The following is a 22,665-nucleotide window of genomic DNA, read 5'->3' on the forward strand; positions in this document are numbered from 1 at the left end:
GACAAAAGTCCTTTCAGCTTGTGTCAGCATCACCTTGTTAATCCTAGCCATGGGGATTTGATTTCTGCCTGGCTGCTGCTGAAACGTGTCCTGGCACAGCCAGAGCTGCACATCTAAGGCATCACACGGGCCTTCTGCAGTGCCTACAGACAGTGCAGAGCTGCTGCTCCAGGAGCAGCCCCAGACTGCACCATCTGACCGTGTCACTCCCCTCCCAACACCATTATTACCTTTATCTCTGAGTAAGAGCAGCTTTGGAGAAGAGGGGCCAGGCTGTCCCCAGCACTGACTGCAGATGAAACCAGCAAGAGGTGAAATGCTGTTCAAAGAGCAGGTAACAGCCTTATAGCCCTGCACACACACAGATGGGCACCTGCTGCTCCTCCTCACTGAGAAATAGAACTGCTTCTGCAGGAGAAAATTGGGATCAAGCCCTGGCTTATCACAAGAGCTACAAAAGACTTCATTACTATGAGGGGAAGGGTTTCATCCCACTGCATACTATAAAACCCAAATTATGTGTGTATTTTATCATTTACAAGGAAGACACAAAACTCAAAGGCACAGTGAAGACACTGTCATCTTCCCCACTCCCTGCTCTGAAAACGCAGCATTTCAGTCTCTCTCTGATCCAAGCTTCCCTTCCTCTGTAAACACGAGCAGAGTTCATTGAGGATCACTATGATAACAGATTTGTATAAGCTATATACTTTGGCCTCTGCCTGCCATTAACCCCTGCTGGGATGGCTGGTGTTACTCAGCTTAGTTCTGCCTCAACATAAAAAAGTAACTACAGCCTTGCAGCTGCTGTACAATAGAATTGTACGGCACTAAGCACCTCTTGTTCATTTGTAACCTTTTGCTACTTTTTTTAGTCTTTCAAAATCTGAAACAGGTTTTTAAACAAAAAAAAATAAAAAAGCCCCCTTTCCATGAGAAAAATGAAAAGCTGCTCCATTTTCTATGTAAAACAACAGCAAAAAAAAGAGTAAACTGCCAGTGAGCAGGAAAATGCACAAGGTTTGGAAGTGGCAGAACAGCTGACCCACACTTTAATGGATGGGTAGAAATCTGCTGCTCCATTAAAGAAAAAATCCTTCTCAAGAGCATAAAGCAGATTTGATCTTTCAGTTCACATTTCATGCTTGCAGCTGGAGACAGTGCTACTGTCTGACACACTTCTCAAATGTGCAGGATGTGTTCAGCTGCTGAGGACAAAGAACTCTCTATGAGCACTTTCAATTACAGCAGATATGACCAAACACAGGCCTCACATGGCAATTTCTTGGTATTTGATGTTCCCAGCCCTCGGCCAAACAAATACATTTAACATGAGATTTGTCTCTTAAAATATATTGCCCCAAGTGAGCAGTGTGTAATGGTCTCAGGGGCCACCCACATCTTGGACAATCATGTGAACATGTCTCTCTGTCACTGTCACATGCCAATGCCACCACTGCTGAACACCACCACAGGCATCTTCAGAGAATCTGCAACCACAGCCTTGAATTTGGAACTGTACTTGATAAAAAGCACACCCCAAAACAAAAAGAAGTCTTTAAGTAAAACTTATAATACCAATTTTTATTCAAGATGGACTGAAAAGAAATACTTACTATTGCTTCACTCACCCTGAAAACAACCAGTATTAACTATTTTAAAATTATCTGCCCCAGCTTATTTCAAGTACACATAAATTTGAAGGGAACAGAGAACATATTTATAATTTTTGTGTGTGCATCCATACGCAAATATTGTATATATAAACCACGTATATTTTGCTGCCACCTTGTGAACAGTCTCTGAATAGGAGGTTTAGTTCACACAGACTCAATTCTGCCGACTTTATTCACATTTAGGTCTACTGACTTTAATATAGACTTTTAAATGGGGACTCAATGTGACAAAGGATGGCTGAATCAAGTGCTTAGTGCAGAAAAATTTAAAAAGTGGAATAAAATAGCTGAGTCTTCCACAATTTCCATACACTTTCGTGTCACAGTTTATTGCCACAATTATTATGGAAAATATAACTAAATTCTTTCTGATAAAAATATTGCAGCTTTGCATCCAAGTTGTATGGCTGTCTTCAAAACAGAATAAGCTGGTGTCTGCAAAAAGAATAAAAGATTAAATACATCTACTGAAGTGTTTTGCTTGAACCAGATTGTGATAAGGAATAGTAAGGACTATTAAAAAAAAAAATCAAAGTAAAAAAACACACACACCCCCCCCAAGAAAACCTCACCTGTATTTGCAGTCTAATCTATCTTAGAAAAAACTAAATTAACATTTATCAACTTTTCAGAATATTTCTATTTCTCCACAAATGTAAGTAAAGAGAAAAAATAGGAGAGAAACCACACATTCCCCACAGAGTATCCAAGGGAGCACAGAATTTAGTTCAGAATTTCACACTTCCTAATAAGATGATGCCTCCAGTTCCCAGCAATGTATGGATAGCACTAATTAGCCTTTATCTTCAAAAATATTTAGTTTAAACTGAAGTTAAAAGAAAATCTAAAAATTTGCAGAGGACATCTCTTAGGAAAAAAATCAAAATACTTTAACATGTTGACATGAATTTCAACAGATTGAGTTCTGTTCTAGAAAAATGAAAGTTATAATATGCAGGACATTTTTATGTGTATCTTTAGGAAAGAGTATCAAGAGCCTTATTTTCTGCTTCTCAAAGAACCACATCCCAGTCCCAAGTAAGGAAGGTAAGAGCAGCACATTTATATCCCTATTGCCAGCATCAATTAGTCAAGATTCTACTCACAGCTTCTGCATCGTGCTCAAGCCCAATGTCGTGGTGCTCCTGCTCATCATCCCGGAATTGCTTTATTACCTTTAAAAACAGCAGTTACTGAGCTTACTTTGCAGAGAAATCAAGGCAGCCAGTACACAAAACTAGATGCTGCTGTCCATTATGTGCACCATGGCAAGCCAGGGTCTCTCAAAAACTTCTCCAAGATCTGAACCTCCAATTCAGCAAGAAATGAATTATTTACAGCATTCCCCTAACCTGAAGTTCTTCTAGTGGTCTCCAAAGAAGTCTTTAAGTTCAAGCGGCTGTTTAATTAATGTATCACCATCTTTTTCATTGTTTAAAAAAAACCCCTATTGTCATAGGAACTTTTAACACTGACTAGTTTCACACCCCCACATTATTCTGACAATTTGTATAAAGGAGTTAAGGCCCCTGCCTTGCCAATCAGTAAGGGTTGTTCCCTGTGAGCTAACCAGGCTTTTGTCCATTCTAGCATACTCTAAAGAACAACTGTTTGTCTCCTAATTTTTCTGGGACAAAAAGGTTAAGAGTATTTTTTCCTGAGATGCCTGCAGCTGACCAGGATTACTTAATGAAGAGCTCAGCACTTACAGGAATCTGGGCACTGTCCCTGCCCAACAGGTTTGCATTGCTTTTGGTGTCCTCACTAGTTCTCCTCATATTGGCACAGTGAACAGACTCACTGCCTGGATTTTTCTCTTTATTTTGTGCCATCTCTATCTATTCCATGAAATCATTATCTTCAAGAGCATTGTTTCCCTGGTGTACCTCAACACAACCCCAGTTACTTCAGATACAATTTCTGTAACAATAGGATACATTGGAATAATCAGATTTTGCTACATGTTACATTATGCACTACTGAACACACTGTTAGCCAGCAAGGCTGGGAATGAACCAGTTCCATGTGCTGCCTGTGGAAACAGCTCAATTCCCACAACCACCTTACAGGAATGTGCCCCAGTTTGATGCCTAAAATGTCTGGGAAATTATTTTCTCAAAGAGCTGACAAACATCAGCTCCTTACACACTCCCAGCATCCAGGACTAGAACATGAACAGGGTGCTGGCTGACAGCAGTGCCAGGACGGCAAACCCCACCCTGAGGTGTAGCAAACACAGCAGGGGCAGAGGGGGCTGAAGAGGGGGTCATCTCAAACTCACCCTGAGCTCTCTGAGTAGCTCTGGGCCCTACAGGTTAAGGAACATGTGAAGGTACTTGAATGCCTTCGGAGGAGGGCAACACAGCTATTGTGCAATCAATATTTCCTCCTTTTTCCTCCCGTTTCCCCTCTAGACCCTTCCTTTAAATTAAAATTAATCAAACTTAAAGCATAATTCTCCCACTTGAAAGGGAAACACTGTATTACTGAAAGCATGCTGAAGATAATCTAATATATGTTTTAATTTTGGTGCTTGATCCATTTAGTGCTGGTGAAGGAAAAAGCATCCTTTTATTTTATTAGTTTCTGTTGACTTCAGCATTGTGAGTGACAGAACAAAAAGATCCACTGTAAATTCTAAAAGCATATTATTTTTAAAAGACTAAATCACATCAGATAATTCAATCAATTTGTAAAACTACTTTTAAGTCATGGTTAAGTACCAGCAACAGTTCTTTGTACTTTTCTGGATCCTCTTCTATTAGAGTTCGGATCTGGTTGTTGTAGTGCTCTGATATACTCTCTTCCACAGCCACTGTGCAAGCCATGGCACCCTTCTTTCCAAGTAAAGCACTTCCAGCCCCTGGGATTGGAGTACCAGACACGTGAATACAATTAAATCTGAAGCAAAACAAAAAATTTAACACAATTGAAGACTTCACAAAACAACAAAAATAGGAACTATACAAACTCACCTAAAACAAAACCTGCTACGTTCCAGAAAGGCAATAAAACAGTAGGTCGAACTCTATATGCAACCATGAGCTCATTGAACTTTTTCAGGTGGTCTTTTTCTTGATCCCACATTTGCTGCAAAAGAACCAGATCACAGAGAAGCATAAAACCACAGGAGATATACATTTCCAATAAAATTAAAAAAACCACAACAGTTCACACCACGTGTGCTGTGATAGCTGAGGTAATACTGTAACACTAACATCACAGGGAAGAAACGGTGCAGAAAGAAATGGATCCTTATAAAAAGGACAGACGAGGACAGTTATAAGAAGGTAACATAAAAACATTTACGAAATAGAACACTACAGTAAACGTAGCATTGGTAACTCCCTTACCCCACCACTCTTTTTAAACCCGCACGTTTGGAAGTGCTTAGGAAAAAATGGCCAATAACCTTGCGGTGAAGGCTCCGATCTTTCGCCGACACGGGGCCGCTGTGAATCAAAGGCAGATTGAAGAGAAGAGGGGGTCGCTGCCAGGAGCGCTCACCTGGATGACGGGTCCCACGCTCGACCTGCCCAGCACGGCCATCTGCCCCGCATAGATGCGGTTCGCCCCGTACTCCCCGGCATGGTCCACGCGGATGATGCGGTCTATGACGGGTTTGTTGATGCCCTCCTGCGCCACCCGCGTGCTGCACAGCCTGAGGGAAGCGTCCCCGCCGGGCACAGCCCGCGGACCTGCCGGAGAGACAAAGGTGACGCGAGCTCCGCCGCCGCCCGCTCCCCGTGCGGGACGGGCGGGTGGACGCTGCCACCCGCGGAGCCGAGCGGTCTGAGGCTGCCCCTAGCGGCGGCGCGGGGGCCCGAGGGGCGGGCAGGGAGCGGAGCCGAGCCCGTACCCGGCCCGCAGCGGAGGGGCCGGCGCTGCAACAGCGAGCACCGCACAACCGGGCCCGCGGCCGCCGCCATCGCGCTGAGCAATACGTCATCACCGCGCGCACCCTCCCGCCATTCCGATTGACCCCGCGCCGCCGCCGCACTGACCGGCGCAGCTGCCAATCAAAGCCCGCGTCCTGGTTGCCGTGGGAACGAGGGCGGCCCCTGGCGGGAGAGGCGGGAACTGCGGCGGGAGCGCTGAGGGCGGGCGGGAGCGCTGAGGGCGGGCGGAGGCGGCCCCAGGCCGGCCCCACAGCAGCGAACGCGCCAGGACGGACCGTAAACAAAATAGCGTTTATTGCTGCTTCATTTCGTTCAGATGGACACAGAAAACCTTCCAAAGCATCACATCAAAAGGATACTGTCTCATATTAACTAAGAGCGGACTAAGGCAGATTTCAAACAATAAACGCAGTTTTGTACAGAAAATCCTTAACCACAATCTTTAAATAAAGGACTGTAGTAGCCTACAGGAACACACGGCTCTCTGAGACACATGGTCCCAGCAGCTCAGGTAAGAGAGAGGAAATGTGAAATTAAAGCGTACTGACACACAGTATCACGAACCAATAATTTAACTCTCAAATATTCACATTTTAGAACACATAGAACAGTAGTCAAAATGTTCATACAAGAATAAAACACAAATAATAATGACTTACAACATTAAAAAAAAAAAGAAAGGCTCCTCCACAGCAGCAAGGCTGGTGCCCCAGCAGTGCTGTGCCTGCTGGCTTTTTCCTACCCAGAGTGTTTATTCAGAGCTCTTTTATCAGCTTGTTTTCTCTGAAGCATTTTGTGACCAGTTATCCAGTGCTCAACTGCTCTTGCTGCTTCAGAGCAGCATAAATAGCAAACCCTCACCTCTCAAAATATGAGGAAAACTGATCTCAAACCCATGCCATATTTTCTTTTCCTATGCACTATTTAAAAATGCTTCCACACATAATTATTTTTAAAACCAAAACAAATGAAAGGCTTTGAAAACATGTAAAACCATACCTTTCCCGTCTCTCGTGATTCTTACAGCATAATTTGTAAAAACAGTACAAAAGAGTTTCAGTTCTGATCATATTTTACCCAAACTCCCTGAAAAAATAGGGATGTAAAAAAATCCTAACAACCCTGAAGCTATATCAGCGTTAAAGTATCCTTTTTTGAACAGCTCTAACACAGTATAAATCAGCTGAATTTCCAAGTTTTGGAAACTTTAAGCCCCACTAACTTAAACAAGAAAGACTCAGACCACAAGCACCCATTCCACAGAGCACAGTCCCAGGGTGCCAGTCAGCTGCTCAGTTTTCAGAAGCTGCAAATGCTTCTGCTGTTATCTTCTTGTTCTGGGAATTTAAGGAAGTCAAGTTCTTCTGGCTTGCGTGGTTTTCAAGGATACCTCTGAGCTTCTGTTATCTTTCTGATCAGGAACATCTTGTCACGACTCGCCTGGAAAGACAGAATAAGTATGATCCACATGAGCAGTGTTAATATAAGTCATCTACAACAGCTCATTTTTTCATTAGTAATAGGTGCACTCACCACATTGTACTCCCCCAGCACACTCTTGACTGCCTGAACAATTTCAAGTTTACAGTGGCCTTGACTTAATTTATCTCACCTCAAGTCACACATTAACAGTTCTGCATTGAGCTTAGTAAAAACATCTCACACACCTCAAAATTTAAAAACATGCTTCCAGGAAGCTGAACAAGAGCAAGCAAACAAAAACAAAAAGCACGAAAAAATTTTCAGAATTAGCAGCTGATTTGTGAACCCTTCAAAAAGCAGGAAGGCTTTTGTTCCTAAATTCCTCACTCCTCAAAAATCTTCCCCCAGCAGTGTTTTTCTGCACACAGGTTGTTAAATGCCATATCTAAAAGAACATACCAAGAAATGCACTATTTCATAAGAAAGTGAGAAATCTCACTATTGAGGCTGAGTTCTGACTCCAGCAGCTTGTCAGACCACAGCACACAAATGCAGCCAAACCTGGCAGTGGCTTTTGATGGCCACAAAGCAGCATTTCTGCACTGGCACCCTTCTCCAAAGGGCTGATTAGTGGTGACTTGTTTCACTTTCAGTACCTGCTCAAGCAGCTCTGGGCCTATGCTCAAGAGCAAGACCAGAAAAGATGCAGTAGAAATACAGGCCTGGAGGGAAGAGTAGGGAGTTGGGTGCCTGTTTGTGAGGGCAGAGAAGAAAACAGAAGTAGAGGTTGTGCAAGATGGTAGAGGGCACAGGAAACACAGGATTCAGGTTCTTCTTTGACAGAAAAAAAACCCATGCAGATAAGTGGATTTAAACAAGGCAACAGATGAAAAACAGGGACACAGCTTCTCAGGGACATATCTCTTGCATGTGTGCTGCCTGATATAACCAGACCTTGTTCTAGTTGCAGCTGAAAGAAAATCAACTCCACTGAGAAACACCACAATGCTTTGGCAATTTTTTCTGGGTAATTTGTAAACATCCTTCACTGGCTGTAGCAAACACCAAATACCCAGGAGACTACGAAAACCAATATTCCTCTGCATGCTTCATTTCTGTATCTCTGAAGTTCTCTTTTTGTTGTGTCAATAAAGTGTTGGGTCAGATCTTACCAAGACCAGTTGCTCTCTCAGCTGTTCAACCACTCGTTTGTGTGCTTGAGCCAAGGCAATAACATAGAACATAATGATGCTGTAAATAACAAACAAAAAGGGAGGACTTGAGATTTCCAAAGTACATAATAACAAGTTCAGTTCAGGAGAACACATAAACGTGTGCTACAGAAGGAGGGGCAGGATGGAGCCCAAAATAAGCCACAAGGTTTTTCAAGCATAGAGGTTTTAGAAATCATCAGGTAATAAGGCTCCAAAATTTGCAACCAGTTTAGTTAAACTGAAATTTAAACTCAAAAAAAACCCTCAATTTAAACTAAAGGAAAAAAATAAACCATTTTTTGTTGGAAGACTGACCAGACACTGGAACAAAGTGTTGTGGAGTCTCCATATCTCTGGAGATACTGAAAATCTAACTGGGTATGGTTCCTGCTCTACTTAACCCTGATTTGAATAGGAGAGTAGGGTTAGATTCTCTCTACAGGTGACATCCAACCTTAAAAATTCTATGATTCTACATTGAATTTCATCTTACAGATTGACTGTTTTGGGAGTTTTATTTGTTTTTTCAGACTGGGGTTTATGGATAGGAATTGTGATCACGGGGCTTACTGTACTAATTTGCAGAGGATTCACAGTTGACATTTCTGAGAAGGACGCTGTTGAGTACGGGATGTGCAAGAGGAAATGGAACAAAGCTGATGAGTGTGAACACATGGGCAAATACCTAAGGGCTGAGGATTCATATGGGTTTTGATGCTTTTGACTGCAAATGGACAATCTGGTCTAATAGATGCTTGGTATGCATTCACTAAGCAAGGAAATGAAGCAGCATAAGTGAATGAGGTCTCCACTACTCACCAAAGGATCACAAAAAAAGGAACTGCAAAGGCTTCTGATGCCATGCCAAAAAGGATCTGCGGCAGAGGTGTTGGAAACTGAAGTACTGTATCTGGAATAACTTCCCATGAAGTGTTAAAATTCCTGAATGGCCCACATGCCTTGGAAGAGGGGATACTGTCAAAGAAGCAGAATAGAAAGATGTTATACCAAAACATAAAATAATCCAGCACAAGACCAGCACCCATTTGGGGATTCAATAAAAGTGCTTTATGTTTAAAAAATTGTAATTTTTGTTTATATCAACTAAGCTATAAGTTTATGTGTTATACCCTATATATTCTATTAATCATTCTAAAGTTGTGTGTCTGCTTTTACAGAACTGACATCCTTAGCACAAGGATTAACTTCACAGAACTTCAAACTGTCACTTACTGTGCTATGCTGACTCCCAGAGGGATAAAAGCCAAGAGGAGCCCAATCAACAGCACCACCAGAAAGAAAAAGTTGGAACTTGATGCCCTTACAGGCCTTGCTGCAGGTTTGCATGTGTTTATCAGAACAATCTGAAGAGGCAAGGTGAGTAAAACTGTTACCAGTACATCTGCAGAGACAGACATCCAAATATACTTCCCACAGCAACAGGATCTTCCATTCTCAAACGTGCTGCCAGCTACCACACAACCACTTCCTTTGATGTGCATGGGCCGAGAAGGGCTAAGACAAGATTGCCTCACATTTTGGTACAAGTCAACATCTCCTAATTTGTGTTAGAATTTGATCTGGAGGACCTCACACACTTGCACAGAGTCAACGGACACAACAATTCAATGTATGATCCATGGCGCTGCCATTGGCTTTGTCCCGCACATCTGCACTGGATACATCCCCTCTTGCAAGACCTAAAGTATCAGCAAGAATTGGATGCACAGAAGGAGCTGTGTGGTCACTGAGCAAAACTTCTGATAGTCAGAAATCACATGAACATCCAACCCAGCTTGGATTTTCCATTTTGCTCCCAAACTTTTAACAGTTTTGCAAAATTTTGTCCAAGCTCTAAGCTGTGTTGCTAGTACTCAGTCCTTTATCAACCACATGCTTTTATTACCTTTTTAACATAGAAGATGATGAAATATTTTATAGTTGCTATTGCAGGGAGAAGTGGTGAAAAGAAGGTTCCAATCCAGCAAATAGTCTGCCCATAAATTATTTCCAGAACATTGTCAGAAATTTCAAATTCCTTATATCCAAACCACTGAATCAGTTTGCAAGAGCAGTGAGTAACTAACAACCTGAAACCAAAGAATATTGTTAGTCCCAAATTGAAGTTGTAGAGCCTTGTTGCATTCTAACACATTTGAAACACATAGAACTTAGCATTTAAGCATTAGCAACATAATAGAAAATGTCTGAAGAAAAAAGCTCTCAAATATTAAAACCTGTACAGACATCTGAATAGCAAATAGGTGCTCAAGCCACCAGAAATATGTTTATGCTTTATTTTAAAACTAGTAATTTGGTTAGAAATATGGGGAATTTAGAAGAAAGAAAATGTGTTTCATATGTCATTTGTAAAAATATGCTCAAAAAGCAGAGATACATACTTTCTAGGGAAGTCCACAAACAGGGCCACAGCAATAATTACAATAAAATCAAATATCATCAGTTTGTACATTTCTTGCCCAACATCAGATTCCCAGCACTATAAAAACAAGTCAGGATAAACAAGATTAGCAGTCTAAAAAAAAAAAGTGAAAAATCTGTCTATCACAAAAGCAATAACCATCACAGTTAGCATCATGAAGTTCAAATGCTATTAACTCAGATTTCTAAAATATTCAAGTGTTTCAAAGTTCCTGAGCCAAGCTTTTCACTTTTTTTTTTGTTTGTTTTTTGTTTTGATTTTGGGTTTTTTCTGTGAGGTGGAGGGTGGCTGGGTGGGTTTGGTTTGGTTTTGGTGGTTGGGGGTTTTTGTTGGTTGGTTGGGTGGTTTTTTCAGGTGGTTTGTTTGTTTGGTTTTTTTTTTTTTTTTTTTTTTAGGAAAACCCATTTGCCTTAGTGCTGCAAAAGGCAGTAGTACAAGGTCTCCAAAACACAGCTACCTCAGACAATCCTCATGGAGGACAGAAAGTCTGTGCTAAGGAATCATCTGCCCCTGGACTAATTCTAATCCGAGTTTTAGATGAACAAAGGATACATGTGTAACAACTGTACTAGTTTGCACTGACCAGTGGGAATCAACACCACGTATAGCATGAACGGCAACCCCAGGGCTGATACTGAACACCTCTAGACAAGCAGCTCTCATGGAAAACAAATCTCTGTTCACAAGCTCAGATGATTAATGACCAAGATAAATCTGCTTACAGGATAGAGTTTGTAATTGTATCCACAGGGCTTACACTTGTCACTGCCACAGTTCGAGATCTGACTCCACAGTGAGAACAAGAGAACAGCAATATTGGCCAACCGCACGAAGACACACCTGGAAGAAAGGCAAAACTTAACTTCAAACATGCCAAAAAATTTCCATGTTAACACTTGGCTCACCTTGTACAGGTGTCCAAGGAAGCCTTAAAACAAACAATGGTCATGCAGACCTTTAACAGGGCAGTCAGCCAGATAATAACACATTTCTTTCCTTAGTAGTAAGTTAAAATTGCTTTTGACCTTCCCAGATTTAGGCTACAGTCCCTTGTTTCTTTTCCCAGTAGCATTCCTAGAGCAGTCCTTTCAGTTGCAGATCTTGAAGCTGCAATGGGTTGCAATTCCCTCAGGTACAGTTCTGTGTGCAGCATTTCCACTGTGTGTAGCTTCAGACCTTCTGAGGCACTTGGCCAAATCAGAAATACAAAGCACGGACTTGCAGAGTTCAGGTGCTTCAACCCAGATCTTACTGCTTTAAGCAATCAAACACCAGCTCTTACACCGAAGTATCTTTTTTCCCGAAACTTTTAACTCCTGCCTTGAGCAAAGCTGTGCTTCCAGTCACTGCTGTACACACAGATTTGCTCATTCAGGGAACTGCTGTGCAAAAGCAGCGAGTCCACAGTTCTGCAGCCACAAGTCCTCTACTGACTATTTATTCAGGTTGAAGATGTCCAGACCACACAGCTAAATGGGACCAAGACAAAAACTTGGACACTGAGATGATTGCACTACACTGTCATCAAAACATATTGTTCCCGGCTTTAAAGTTTCCTACTAAACATTGGCCAAACAATGCCTCCCTGGTTTCCAGTGCCAACTTCTCTGCTTTCTGATGTTTCAGTTTACAATATATTTATCCTACCAAGAACAAACTGTTGAAACATCAAAGGCCACAATAAAAGCATCTTTACCTCAAGAGTGTCAGTTTGATTTCAAAAGCTGGAGTATAGTCTTCAAATCCAATGAGAAATGAGAAGATCAGAGGACCAATGAAGTTGGCCAGTGTGATCACCATTGAAGGCAAATACTGGACTAAGAGATTAACCTGGGAGTTCACATTGTTAATGTTCTGCAGAAGAAGAGATGAGAGAAACATAATGCTTAGAGAAACACACCTTCCTGAGCTTGCTGTCTCCAGCTACACACCAGCCTGCCTTGTGTTCAGGATTCAGGCAGCAGCTTTTACTCTCCGGCTTCACCCTCCACTGACATTTGCACCAGGCAATAGGAATCAACAGCAGGTGTAACATGAATGGCAAACCCAGGGCTGATTCTGAATACCTCTAGACAAGCAAGTTTCACAGAAAACAAATATCTATTCTTTATACAAGCCTGGTCACTGCTATCTCTGCAGTTTGCTGCTACACACCCTTGCTTTTTCCTGCTCTCTTTACCAGGAACTCCCTCCCCTGCTCAAAGCTCCTGTTTAGAGGTTCAACTCATCAAGGTTTGTGTATGACTGTTACTAGCCAGCACCAAGGCTACGTTTTACAACTATTCCAAGTGCAGTTAACTTTTTAACTTTTTAACTTATTCTTTATTCTGGAGCCAAGCAGCTTCCCTGACTTTCCTACCATCCTGACAAGCTCCTCTAACTGCTCATTAAGACAAGGTCAAGTTATCAACCCTTCTACTTAAAGCCCACAGTAAGTGAAGCTGTTCTTGAAGTTGTTCAGTGTTGTCCGGTCCTCTTCTCTGCCCTCAAACAATACCTCTGACATAAAAACTCATTTAGGCCCCATTTCCTGCTTCTGTCTGTGCAATCCTGGCAGTTTACAAAAATTCAGAGTTAGGCCCACCATGAGCACAACTTTCCTTGTGAACAGCTAAGTCCATCACACCAGCAACTTACACAGGGGAGAGAAAAATTGTGGTCCCCATTTCTACCAGACAAATCAAATCCTGGGGTCCTACAGAGAAGTCAATTACTCTTGTGAGGCTGTCAACAGAACAACCAGAAGCTTGTCTGCTTTGTTCTGCTTCTGAACCACTCTTTCGATCTGCTTATCCTGCTGGAGGTGAAACCCACCCAACCTGATCCTTTCTTCTAGTGATGAAGGAACCTTTGCTTCTGAAAACTGCTGTGTTCAAAGCCTTCCTGTTTCCCCACACAGTGGTAACTCATGCCACAAGACAGACCATAATGTTCACTCTGTCTTCTCCTGAAGTGCATTTTTGCAGTTGACAGTGAACCAAATCATGTGAAACTGATGAAGTTTGGTTTAAGCAGGTCACTTCTCCCAGGCAGTTCACTGCCCAGACCCAGCAGATCACAGTGAGGTGAGCACAGTTACAAGGGAAGGGTAGTGAGGGCTGTTCTTTTTACCAGCTCCAAGGCACTCCACACTGAAGCCTCTGCAGCAACGGGAGACATTACTGGGGAGGCTTTTTTGGCTCATGGTTCTTGACCTTTCTTGCTCTCATCTACTAAAAAAAATTGCAAGTCTAGAAAGCATTTTCAGATCCCTGCATGAAAAGTGCTATATTAAGATACTTGACTCTTTCACAATAGTTCCTCTTGCTGTAATCACCAGCCTTCACCAAATCTGTCCTAGTGTCATTTCTTATACTCACATTGGAGTTTTCTTGAGAGAAGACAGTTACTCTATAAATAGAGTAAAAACATCCTGATAAAATGGCAATGACAATTATATTTATAAATATTCTCAGAGAATAGATGCGTAGCTTTTCTCCCATTGTCCTCTCAGCTATTTTTTGCTTCAGTTTTTCTTCCTGTAAGTCTGTCTACAAAGGAAAGAGAAAAGAGATGCAGTTTTTTGGTGCAGCATACAACACTAAACACCACGTCTTCTACCCCTGAGAAATGCAAATCTGTAGCCTGTTCTACTCCAGCAGCCGCCCAAGTACACAGAACTTTTTTTTGTCTTTCCTTTGACAAAACAGCTCCATGCAGGAATGGAATCCCCTGTGTGCTCAGCCTCCTCAAGCTGAGGGCTCTGTAGCCAAAGAAAAGTGTCCTGCAATCATCTTATCTCTACTGTATCAGTAACACATTTCCTTGAAGACAGACAGTTTGCCTGTTCTTGAGAGAGACTGAGCTCATCTTGATACTAAATTCTGAAATGGGTAAACCAGTCACTCATCTCATTACTTCTGCAGGTAAGTACCCAGCCCTCACTACTATGGCTCAAAATTCCTTTTACTCTTTGTGAAGCAAATTGGGGGATGGCACTGAAAGAAAGTACAGTCTTGAGCAGCTTGTCATGCAAACTTGGTGTATTTCACCTAACTGAAATGAAAATACATTATCTCTTGTGAAGACAGTTTAACCTGGGAAAACCCACGTTAACACCCAAGTGAGTGTATTTTCTGAGGACTTATGTCCATCAAACAGTAATATTAAGGAGCTAGTTCTTCTAAGATGTGTGTTCTGGAGGCAAAAGAGTAGCAAGTGAAGGAGGTTCTGATTCTATGATGAAAAAAGGAGTTCCAGTGAACTTCACTAGAGCAGAAAGCAACTCACTGTGATTTATGAACTCTGTAATTACTGCTTTGTGGTTTGAAGTGGAAGCATCTTCTCAAAGGTAATTTTTTCACTACACAAATCTCTGCTTCCAGTGTACAGAGAACAAAAAGAAGGTCCTTGTTTTACCAAAAGAGCCTTTCAGACTCTTTTCAGAGCTTTATGATTTGGGAAATCTATAGCTGCATCAGCAGTTTGTATGTGCATGTATGCCAGATACCTAGTGAAAAGCTTTCAGTGTCTTCTTACAGCAACAATACTCTCAAACAGTACAAAGAGCACAATCTGAGTTTTATTTCTCCACAAACTACTGATTACTGCACTGTACACTTAAACCCCAGGACACTCAAACTGATTCCTGCAGGGTTCTGCCTGTGGCTGGGACAGCTTTTCCTGTTGGACTATGCAGAAACTAACACAGGAAGCAGGACTGGAGTGTGAGGAAGAGGCAGATAAGACAAGCAGCTAACAGGCTGGCGTCGGTCCCCAGTGGATGGGGGAAGGGTACAACATTGTGCCTTCTCACTTTGCACACAACTCCAGCTACCTAGAAAGCATGCAAGGGTATGTGGGCTGCACCCTCAAAACAAGCTACTTCAATCTTTCTTAACTTTATTCCCTTATCTGCAAAATTACACATATCTCTTTTTCTGCCATCTTAGCTGTATGAAACCATAATCACAAAAAGAAGTTACTCACCTGGAGCTCATATTGCAAGCTGCGATGTTTCAGCCGGGCTGCACTTGGATCTGTAATGCAGAAGTCCCAGCCTGCAAAGACTTTGTTACAGTAACTCTGAAATGGATCTGCATCATGCACTAAGTTGTGCTTAAAGCCATCCACAGACCTAGAGAAAAATTCATGGGAAAATGTATTTTATGCACTGGAAAAATACACACAAGCAACCTGGCTGATCAAAGAGCAAATGAGCCACTCTGTGAGCAAACTGTCACCTTTCTTAGTGCCAGCCAGTGTCTGGGACACTTTCAGTGTGAAATTCTGCAGCAGCTGACCCTGACTGATACAGGTTATTCCCACCTGCACTTCACAGTCACTCCTTCTCACCTCACCCAGACACAGCAAAGGAAACTGAGACAGCACAAATAAAACTCCACCAAAATCCCCTAAAGAAAATCCAACAAATTCAGTATCGTTGAGGGGCTTCTGCTTATGTATACATATGAAAAACTGATACTTCAAATTGTTTGCTTTTTCCCAAGCACACCAAAGGCTTCTGCGGTACGGCATGGTCGGGCAAAAGACTCCCCATTTCCACATAAACAGCTCCAGAATACAGCATGTTCCTTCAAGCAGGAATACAATGTAAACTGTGCAACAAGTAACAGTAAAAAAAACAACACCAACATCTTTACCTCTTTATAATCCAGAGGAAACTTAAGGCAAGGTAGACAAATGTAGCCAGTAGATATGCAAGAGGCAAGTTGTACTTCTTGACACTGAGCCATGCAGCATCTATTGAATAATAGCCATAAAGCAAACTTGTCACTTCAAGGAATCCCTGTGAAAATGAAGTTGAAATAGAATCTGTAACAGCAGCAACAACTGCCCCATTAAATCCAACCTAGCAATAAGCAATCGTGTCGTAAATTTAAAATTAGGGCCCCCAGCAAGCTACAAGTCTGTAGCTTCTAAACACTGCCATTGCCTCTACCAAGCTGTAATGCAGGCACTGTGTGCTTAAAATCCCTCCCCTCTCCAATCAGAGCTGTAGGACACAGACACTGGGACCCTACACAGAGAGCACAATAGGCAGTGTGCTCCAGAATAATAAGGGGTAGCAGCTGGGGAGGAGAGGCACAGGCTGCAGCACGTGGCCAACCAGGCCTTGTGGTCGCTCAGTAAAAGTCAGTTTGAAAACTGCCTTTCTCAGAGATAACATACCCCACTGATGCATACGCCTTACCATTTCTCAAAATTTTCAATTTTCATTCCAAAAGTAGTTTTTTGTTTTTTTTTTTTTACATTTTTAATGCTACATGAGAAAAAAAAAAAATTACTTACAGTGCCACTGAGCAAATCTTTGAGGTAAGTATAGAAGTAAACAAGTCCCTTATTACCACTAGGTTCATAAATTGTGCAGACATCCTCTGACAAAAAAAAAAAAAAAGGCATGAAAAGTCACTCAAATGGTAATGCCCACTGAACTGAAAGATCATGTTAATTCAAACATGCCACATTCTTATAAAAAGGCTTTCCTTTTTTTTTCTGGGAGGTGGAGAAGAAGCTGATGGAAAAGGGGAATCTTACAACAGCTGTACATAGAGAAGATGTTTACCTATCTTCTTTGGAGAAATGTAAGCAATGGTACTGTTGAATATTCCATATTTATAAATTATGGTGGGAAGAATAACAACACTGAACATCAGGATAAAAATTATAAAGTTCAGCAGGACCAGAAAGCGCAGGAAGGAGAAGTAGGACTGGATGCCAGTACCAAATTTCCCTGGGAATAAAAGAAACATGTGTCAATAATTAAGATGACAAAACCATTTGAAATACAGCGAGAGCAGATTACAAAATCAGTTTCACTGAACTGAAGTACTTTGAAGTACCACAGACTTTTAACAATATAACTGAAATTCAGGTGGACATATTAATAATTTTTTCCAATATATTTCCTTCTACCATAGCATGGATTTTTCATTCAGCAATAATAAAGGAAGAAAGTAACTTCTTAAGCACATGTAGTTATATCTGAAACTATGCACACACAGGTAAAACTGCCAACAACAGAAGCAACTTTCCAGAGGAGAAATGGACATCAGACAAGAAATACCTTCTATGCTGTGAATATCATGTCGCCAAAGCACCAGGTAAGATGACAAGCCTTTGACTTCACTGAGTGCTTTTTTAAATGATTTACTGCTAGTTCTTCTCCACTTCCATGTGGATAAATGCTCTGTATCAGCCTGCTGAAAGTCCCTAAGAATCAAGAAATACAGTTACTGAGCACAAGAAACAGTTTTTCTCTCCACATAACAGGATGAAGCCTGCCCGCAGCCTTCAGGGGGATATCTACAGTAACATCTCCCCGTCTGATCCTGCTGGTAATGGCAACATCAACTTAATTCAAATAGGGCAAGCTTTCTCATGAAAAACACTCACCTCTCTTGGAGAAAAAAAACCCAAACCAACAATTGAAAACAACAGCTTTTTGAAAAATTTGTTGGAAATTGCCAATTCAATGAATTCAATAAAATATTTTTTGCCAACTTCTCTGGAGATGCACTGTTCTAATAACAAGCTGCAAACAAAAACTGAGAATATGCCACTGTCTGTAATTTTTAACCACTCACTTGTGGATTTTCATACTGTATTAATACATTTGCATTTTAAAATTTGCTGTGTGGTCAGCAACACCATCAAGTAGAATCCTGACTGTCTCAGAGTTTTCATTTTGTTGCTTCTTTTAAGAAACCTTAAACCAGACAAAACTTCACAGAAACATTGCTTGAAAATGGACCCATATGCATCAAATTCTGTTCCAGCCTCTGACACCACAGAAGAAGGGCAGCAGTTAGGTAAGTACCCATGAGGACACGGTGCTGGGGTACCAAGGTTTCAGTTTAAAAAGACTTGTACTCAACCCGACTTATGTGCCCAAGGGATGCACTGCCATGTGTGCTCTGTGTTGCCTGTTCCCACATCCTTCCAGCATTTTGGCAGGAAGTCAAATTAAACCTATATGAACAATCAGACAGGCAGCAGATTACCTCAGCTTTAAGAGCAAATACACCTCCTCTCCAGAGATTTCATTCTGTGGAAACTACAGGCTGCAGTTTGCAGCTTTTAAAACTCTGCAGAACTGTCTGGCTCATGTTCAGTTTGCATTTTAAATAGAAGCGTGGGCTGCATATTCATCTGAGTTACAGAAGTTGAGTGTTCAGCTCTCAGGACGTTTATGCCAAGCACTTGGTGCTGGCAGCTGCTGCACAAATGCAGATCACCAATCTGTAGAAGTGCCAAGAAGCCCCACCAGAATTTCTCAGTGCTAACATGTGTAAACAAGCCTGGGACGTTGCAACGCCACTTCTCCCTCCAGTTCCTTTTTCTTTAAGAACTGAACTTTAGATACTCAACTTCAAATAAAAGTTCAAGGTATTGAGCACTTTCCTTTACCGTGACCTAGATCTTCTATTGTTTCCTGTGTACAGGCTATAGGGTTAAATGCCAGGGTCAGGCTGCTTGCCACTGCTCTTGCAATAGAGTAGTTCTTGTTCTCTCTGGAGTAACAGACATGAATTGTACTTCTACCTCTCTCCTGCTTCATAACTAGAACTACAACGTACCTGATTTAAAGGCGCAGCTGTTCTCTGACAGCGCAAAACCACATCCTGTATCCTCTGTTCTCACAGCAGCTTTCAGCCCAGCAGTGAGATATGAGACAACCACCACTGAAATCCAGGCGGGGCAAAGCAAGGTCTTTGCAATCCCTCCCTTCAGGGGTTACCACCAGGGGGGCAGGAACGCCGCACAGGAAAGAGTCATTTAAAAAGGAATGGGCCGGGGGGAGAAGATAAAAAGAAGCAAAGGTCCTGGGAAGCTTCCTATCCACTGTACAGAGCCACAGCAGAGAGAGCACACTGCATTGTGTTAAGAGCAGCTAAGCACACTCAAGAGCAGCAGCACTCGCATAGCAGCGGCGGGGGTGTTCATACAGATAACTCACAGGGACCCTTGAAAGCACAAAACCCTTTGTGAAAAAGAAAAAAAGAAGCAGCAAAAAATCAAAACGTAAAACAGTGAGAAACACGTTTGTTTGCTACAGGTAATTCTCAGTTTCGACTAATTTCTTCCAATTCAACCTACTTCTGCCCCCAGTCAGCGACTCCCTCGTGCCTGCCAAGAGCACTCGGGCACCTTCTTGTCAGAATCACATGCCACAGGGTGAAACAGATACAGCCAAACCCAGTTCTGCTTCAGCTTTCCAGCGCACCTGGGTTGTGTTTAGGAAAAAGTCATTTAAAAACAAACACGCAAAAAACAAACCAAGGAAGAAACGAGTGAAGATTAACCTGATTCTCCTCTTCTTCGCCATGCACACTGGGTGCTCTCTGGCAGGGCGACCAGCCAGTTCGCCTATCTCCTGCAGCAGCTCCCGGGCCGCGGTCCCGCGGCTGCCGGCGGTGCCCAGCGTGGCCGGCCGGTCCCCATGGGTGTCCCCGCGGCGCCTCCGCATCGACTGGCAGCTGGGCAGCTCCTGCAGGAACCCCACAGGTGCGGCGCCGTGCGGCTCCTCGGCAAGGAGAAAGAGCCCTGCGAGGGAGAGACAGGGGCTGCGGGTCGGGGGTCGCCGCACCAGGGCAGCCGGGCCCCCGCAGAGCCGCTCCCTCCGCTCCGCTCCCGTCCCGTCCCTCCATCCCCCGCCACCTGCGGGAACCGCCGCCCCGCCTGCCCCGCGTCCTCACCGCCGCTGTCCCGCTGCCAGCCCGGCCCCACGGCAGCCCCCAGCCCGCTCATGTCTGCGGGGGAAGCCGGAGCCGTTTCCGGGCGCGGCGGGGCCGTGGAGCGGCGGCTGCCGGAGCGGGGCAGGCGGGCGGGGTGAGGCTGCCCCGGGGCCGCCTTCCCCCGGGCCACGCCCGCCGAGGTGCCCGCAGCCAACAGGATCGCCTCTGGGGACATCAGAGTCTTTCTGTTCCTCTTGCCCCTGGCTGGTTTTTAACTTTCCGTGGAGATACACGGCAAGGTGCAAAGGCTCCTGCCACCAGCCCACCGTCTCCGCTAGAAGGGGCTCACGCACCCCAGGTGCGGGGCTGGGGGTGTTGTGGCTGCTGAGCATCTCTCACCAACGTTTGGCTTGGAAATAAGTTTGGTTTCAACGTCTTCCGTCTGCATTAACTGCCTGTGCTGGTGTCGGGTGCTGTAAAAACTTACAAACTCCAATACTTGGTCAACTCTCATTGGGTCACAAGCCCAAACTCACAGCTTATTCTGTGATCCAGTGGCCCAGGCTGCAGCGGAAACAACACAGCTTTACTCTTGAATGTGAAAACTTGGTGTGAACTGAAGCAAGTAAAGTCAGTAGATGTTGAATCTTTTTTTTCCCATCTGAGAGCAAGGGTGGGTTTCGTGTGAACTTCTAGTAAACGTCTCAGAGAGACTTATTTCTTGGAACAATTCTTGCCTTTTGTTTGAATATAATAGCATGTGTGGCAAATAAGGAAATGATACCCCTAGAAGTCTCAAAAGCCTTACGTGGTGGAGGAAAAAATAATTTCTACCCTTCCTTACTTTATTCTACTGATAGTTAAAAGATAACCAGCTTTTTCTGAACATTCTTCATGCACTTTCTGCAATAGTTTTAAAACTAAGTCATTACTAGGCTTCAGAATGCTGAATCAGACACAAATGAGCATGCTTCTGTTAGCTGTGTGTCATCAGTTCAGGTATGTGATCTTCAAACTGCTAGCAATAAGAATCTATGTGGGTAATCTGTTTTCATAATAGAACCATAAAAAGTTGTTGATAAAAATAAAAGTTCTCAAAGTAATTTAGATGTACATGTTTGTAATCTGTGTTACCAGCAGAGGTGAAAGGTGTATCTTAAGGGGAATTGTTGTGTAATACAGAGACATGGAATTAAAGCACAGCAACTTCCTTATTGCACTGAATGACTTAAAAGAAACAAATGAAGAAACACACTGTGGAGGTGTTCTTGCCTTCATGCTGGCAGGTTTGTCTTTGGCAATTGGACTTGATCTCAAAAGTTACTTCCAGCCTTGATGGTTCAATGATTCTCTAACTAATATGGATTTTTAGCTATTTTTTATGAGAACAAGCTGTAACTTGCCCTTATCCTTCTATAAGTCACTCTAAAGGCAAATTACTTTTTCCCCTTCTCCTTTTCACAGATCTCCAGGATGGTTTTTGCCAGGTGGGATTTTTTGTATACCAAAGGCTAATGCTGTGAAAGTGTAGCAGGATCGGGATGGTGGTAACAGAGCTGGACACCCCAGTGATATTATTTGCACAGGTGATTGTAGTTCCTTGGTTGAGTGACACATTTAATGGAATTCATTTTAACAACTCCCAGCTGATCCTTCCAAAAAACTCAGAGTATGGAAAATAAAACCCCTCAGCAGCATTCTTGAAAAATCATGTAGTGTTGTTGAGCATTCGTGCTGAGTGATTCATGTGCTGCATAAGAATGTGCATTTATACTCACTGCTACCAGTGCTTTGAAGCCACCCAAGCATGGGCTGTCTTTGTGTGGCCCTAAACAGGAATATTTATGGGGTAAAGCTGCCCTGGGATGTCGTCTGGAGTGGCAGTTTCACTTTTTATTTATGTTTCTTTTTTTGCCATGAAGAATACAAAGAGGAAAGGTGAATAATACACTCAAGGTTAATTAGACTCTTTCTGAAACTCTGTGTTCTAGAGAAGTATTGTGTTAATGATCCCATGAGAACAAATTTAAATAAAGATTGGAGGAATTGAAACAAGATTCACTTCCTCAGGAATTTTGTGAGAACATTCTCTAATATTATTTTTTTTTCCATTGAGAAAGCTTTTATGACACTTGGAAATGTTTCAACTAATTTTATGGATCACAGCAATTCCAGGTGGAAAAACAGGAAGACAGACAATCTGAGGAGGAGAGAATGGATCAGAGCACAACAGTCACACTCAGGGAGTGCAGTAAGTTCCACTTGTACACCATTTGTCCAGTGTTCCTTATCCACAAGATCTCAGTCTGTGCTGAGCCAGTGTCACATTCTTTT

The 22,665-nt window shown here is 42.7% G+C and overlaps 2 protein-coding genes across 2 annotated transcripts; both read right to left on the reverse strand.

Annotated features, from left to right (window-relative positions):
• Positions 1-1,568: 1,568 nt before the first annotated feature.
• On the reverse strand, positions 1,569-5,663 carry COQ7 (coenzyme Q7, hydroxylase). Its single transcript, XM_058849815.1, has 6 exons — positions 5,536-5,663; positions 5,184-5,374; positions 4,652-4,766; positions 4,400-4,539; positions 2,783-2,851; positions 1,569-2,111 (listed from the first exon to the last, which is right to left on the reverse strand). Exons 1-6 carry the CDS (start codon positions 5,603-5,605, stop codon positions 2,034-2,036), a joined length of 663 nt encoding a protein of 220 aa, XP_058705798.1. The 5' UTR covers positions 5,606-5,663; the 3' UTR covers positions 1,569-2,033.
• A 185-nt stretch (positions 5,664-5,848) lies between these two features.
• On the reverse strand, positions 5,849-20,498 carry TMC7 (transmembrane channel like 7). Its single transcript, XM_058849814.1, has 16 exons — positions 20,353-20,498; positions 19,960-20,200; positions 17,721-17,866; positions 17,220-17,387; positions 16,946-17,031; positions 16,297-16,442; positions 15,623-15,770; positions 14,014-14,184; positions 12,351-12,508; positions 11,377-11,494; positions 10,614-10,711; positions 10,118-10,301; positions 9,445-9,575; positions 9,031-9,186; positions 8,170-8,248; positions 5,849-7,015 (listed from the first exon to the last, which is right to left on the reverse strand). The coding sequence occupies exons 1-16, from the start codon at positions 20,402-20,404 to the stop codon at positions 6,956-6,958; spliced, it is 2,142 nt and encodes a 713-aa protein (XP_058705797.1). The 5' UTR covers positions 20,405-20,498; the 3' UTR covers positions 5,849-6,955.
• Between the last annotated feature and the right edge of the window lie 2,167 nt (positions 20,499-22,665).

The sequence above is a fragment of the Poecile atricapillus genome, chromosome 14 (genome assembly GCF_030490865.1).
Source record: "Poecile atricapillus isolate bPoeAtr1 chromosome 14, bPoeAtr1.hap1, whole genome shotgun sequence".
Taxonomy (NCBI): domain Eukaryota; kingdom Metazoa; phylum Chordata; class Aves; order Passeriformes; family Paridae; genus Poecile; species Poecile atricapillus.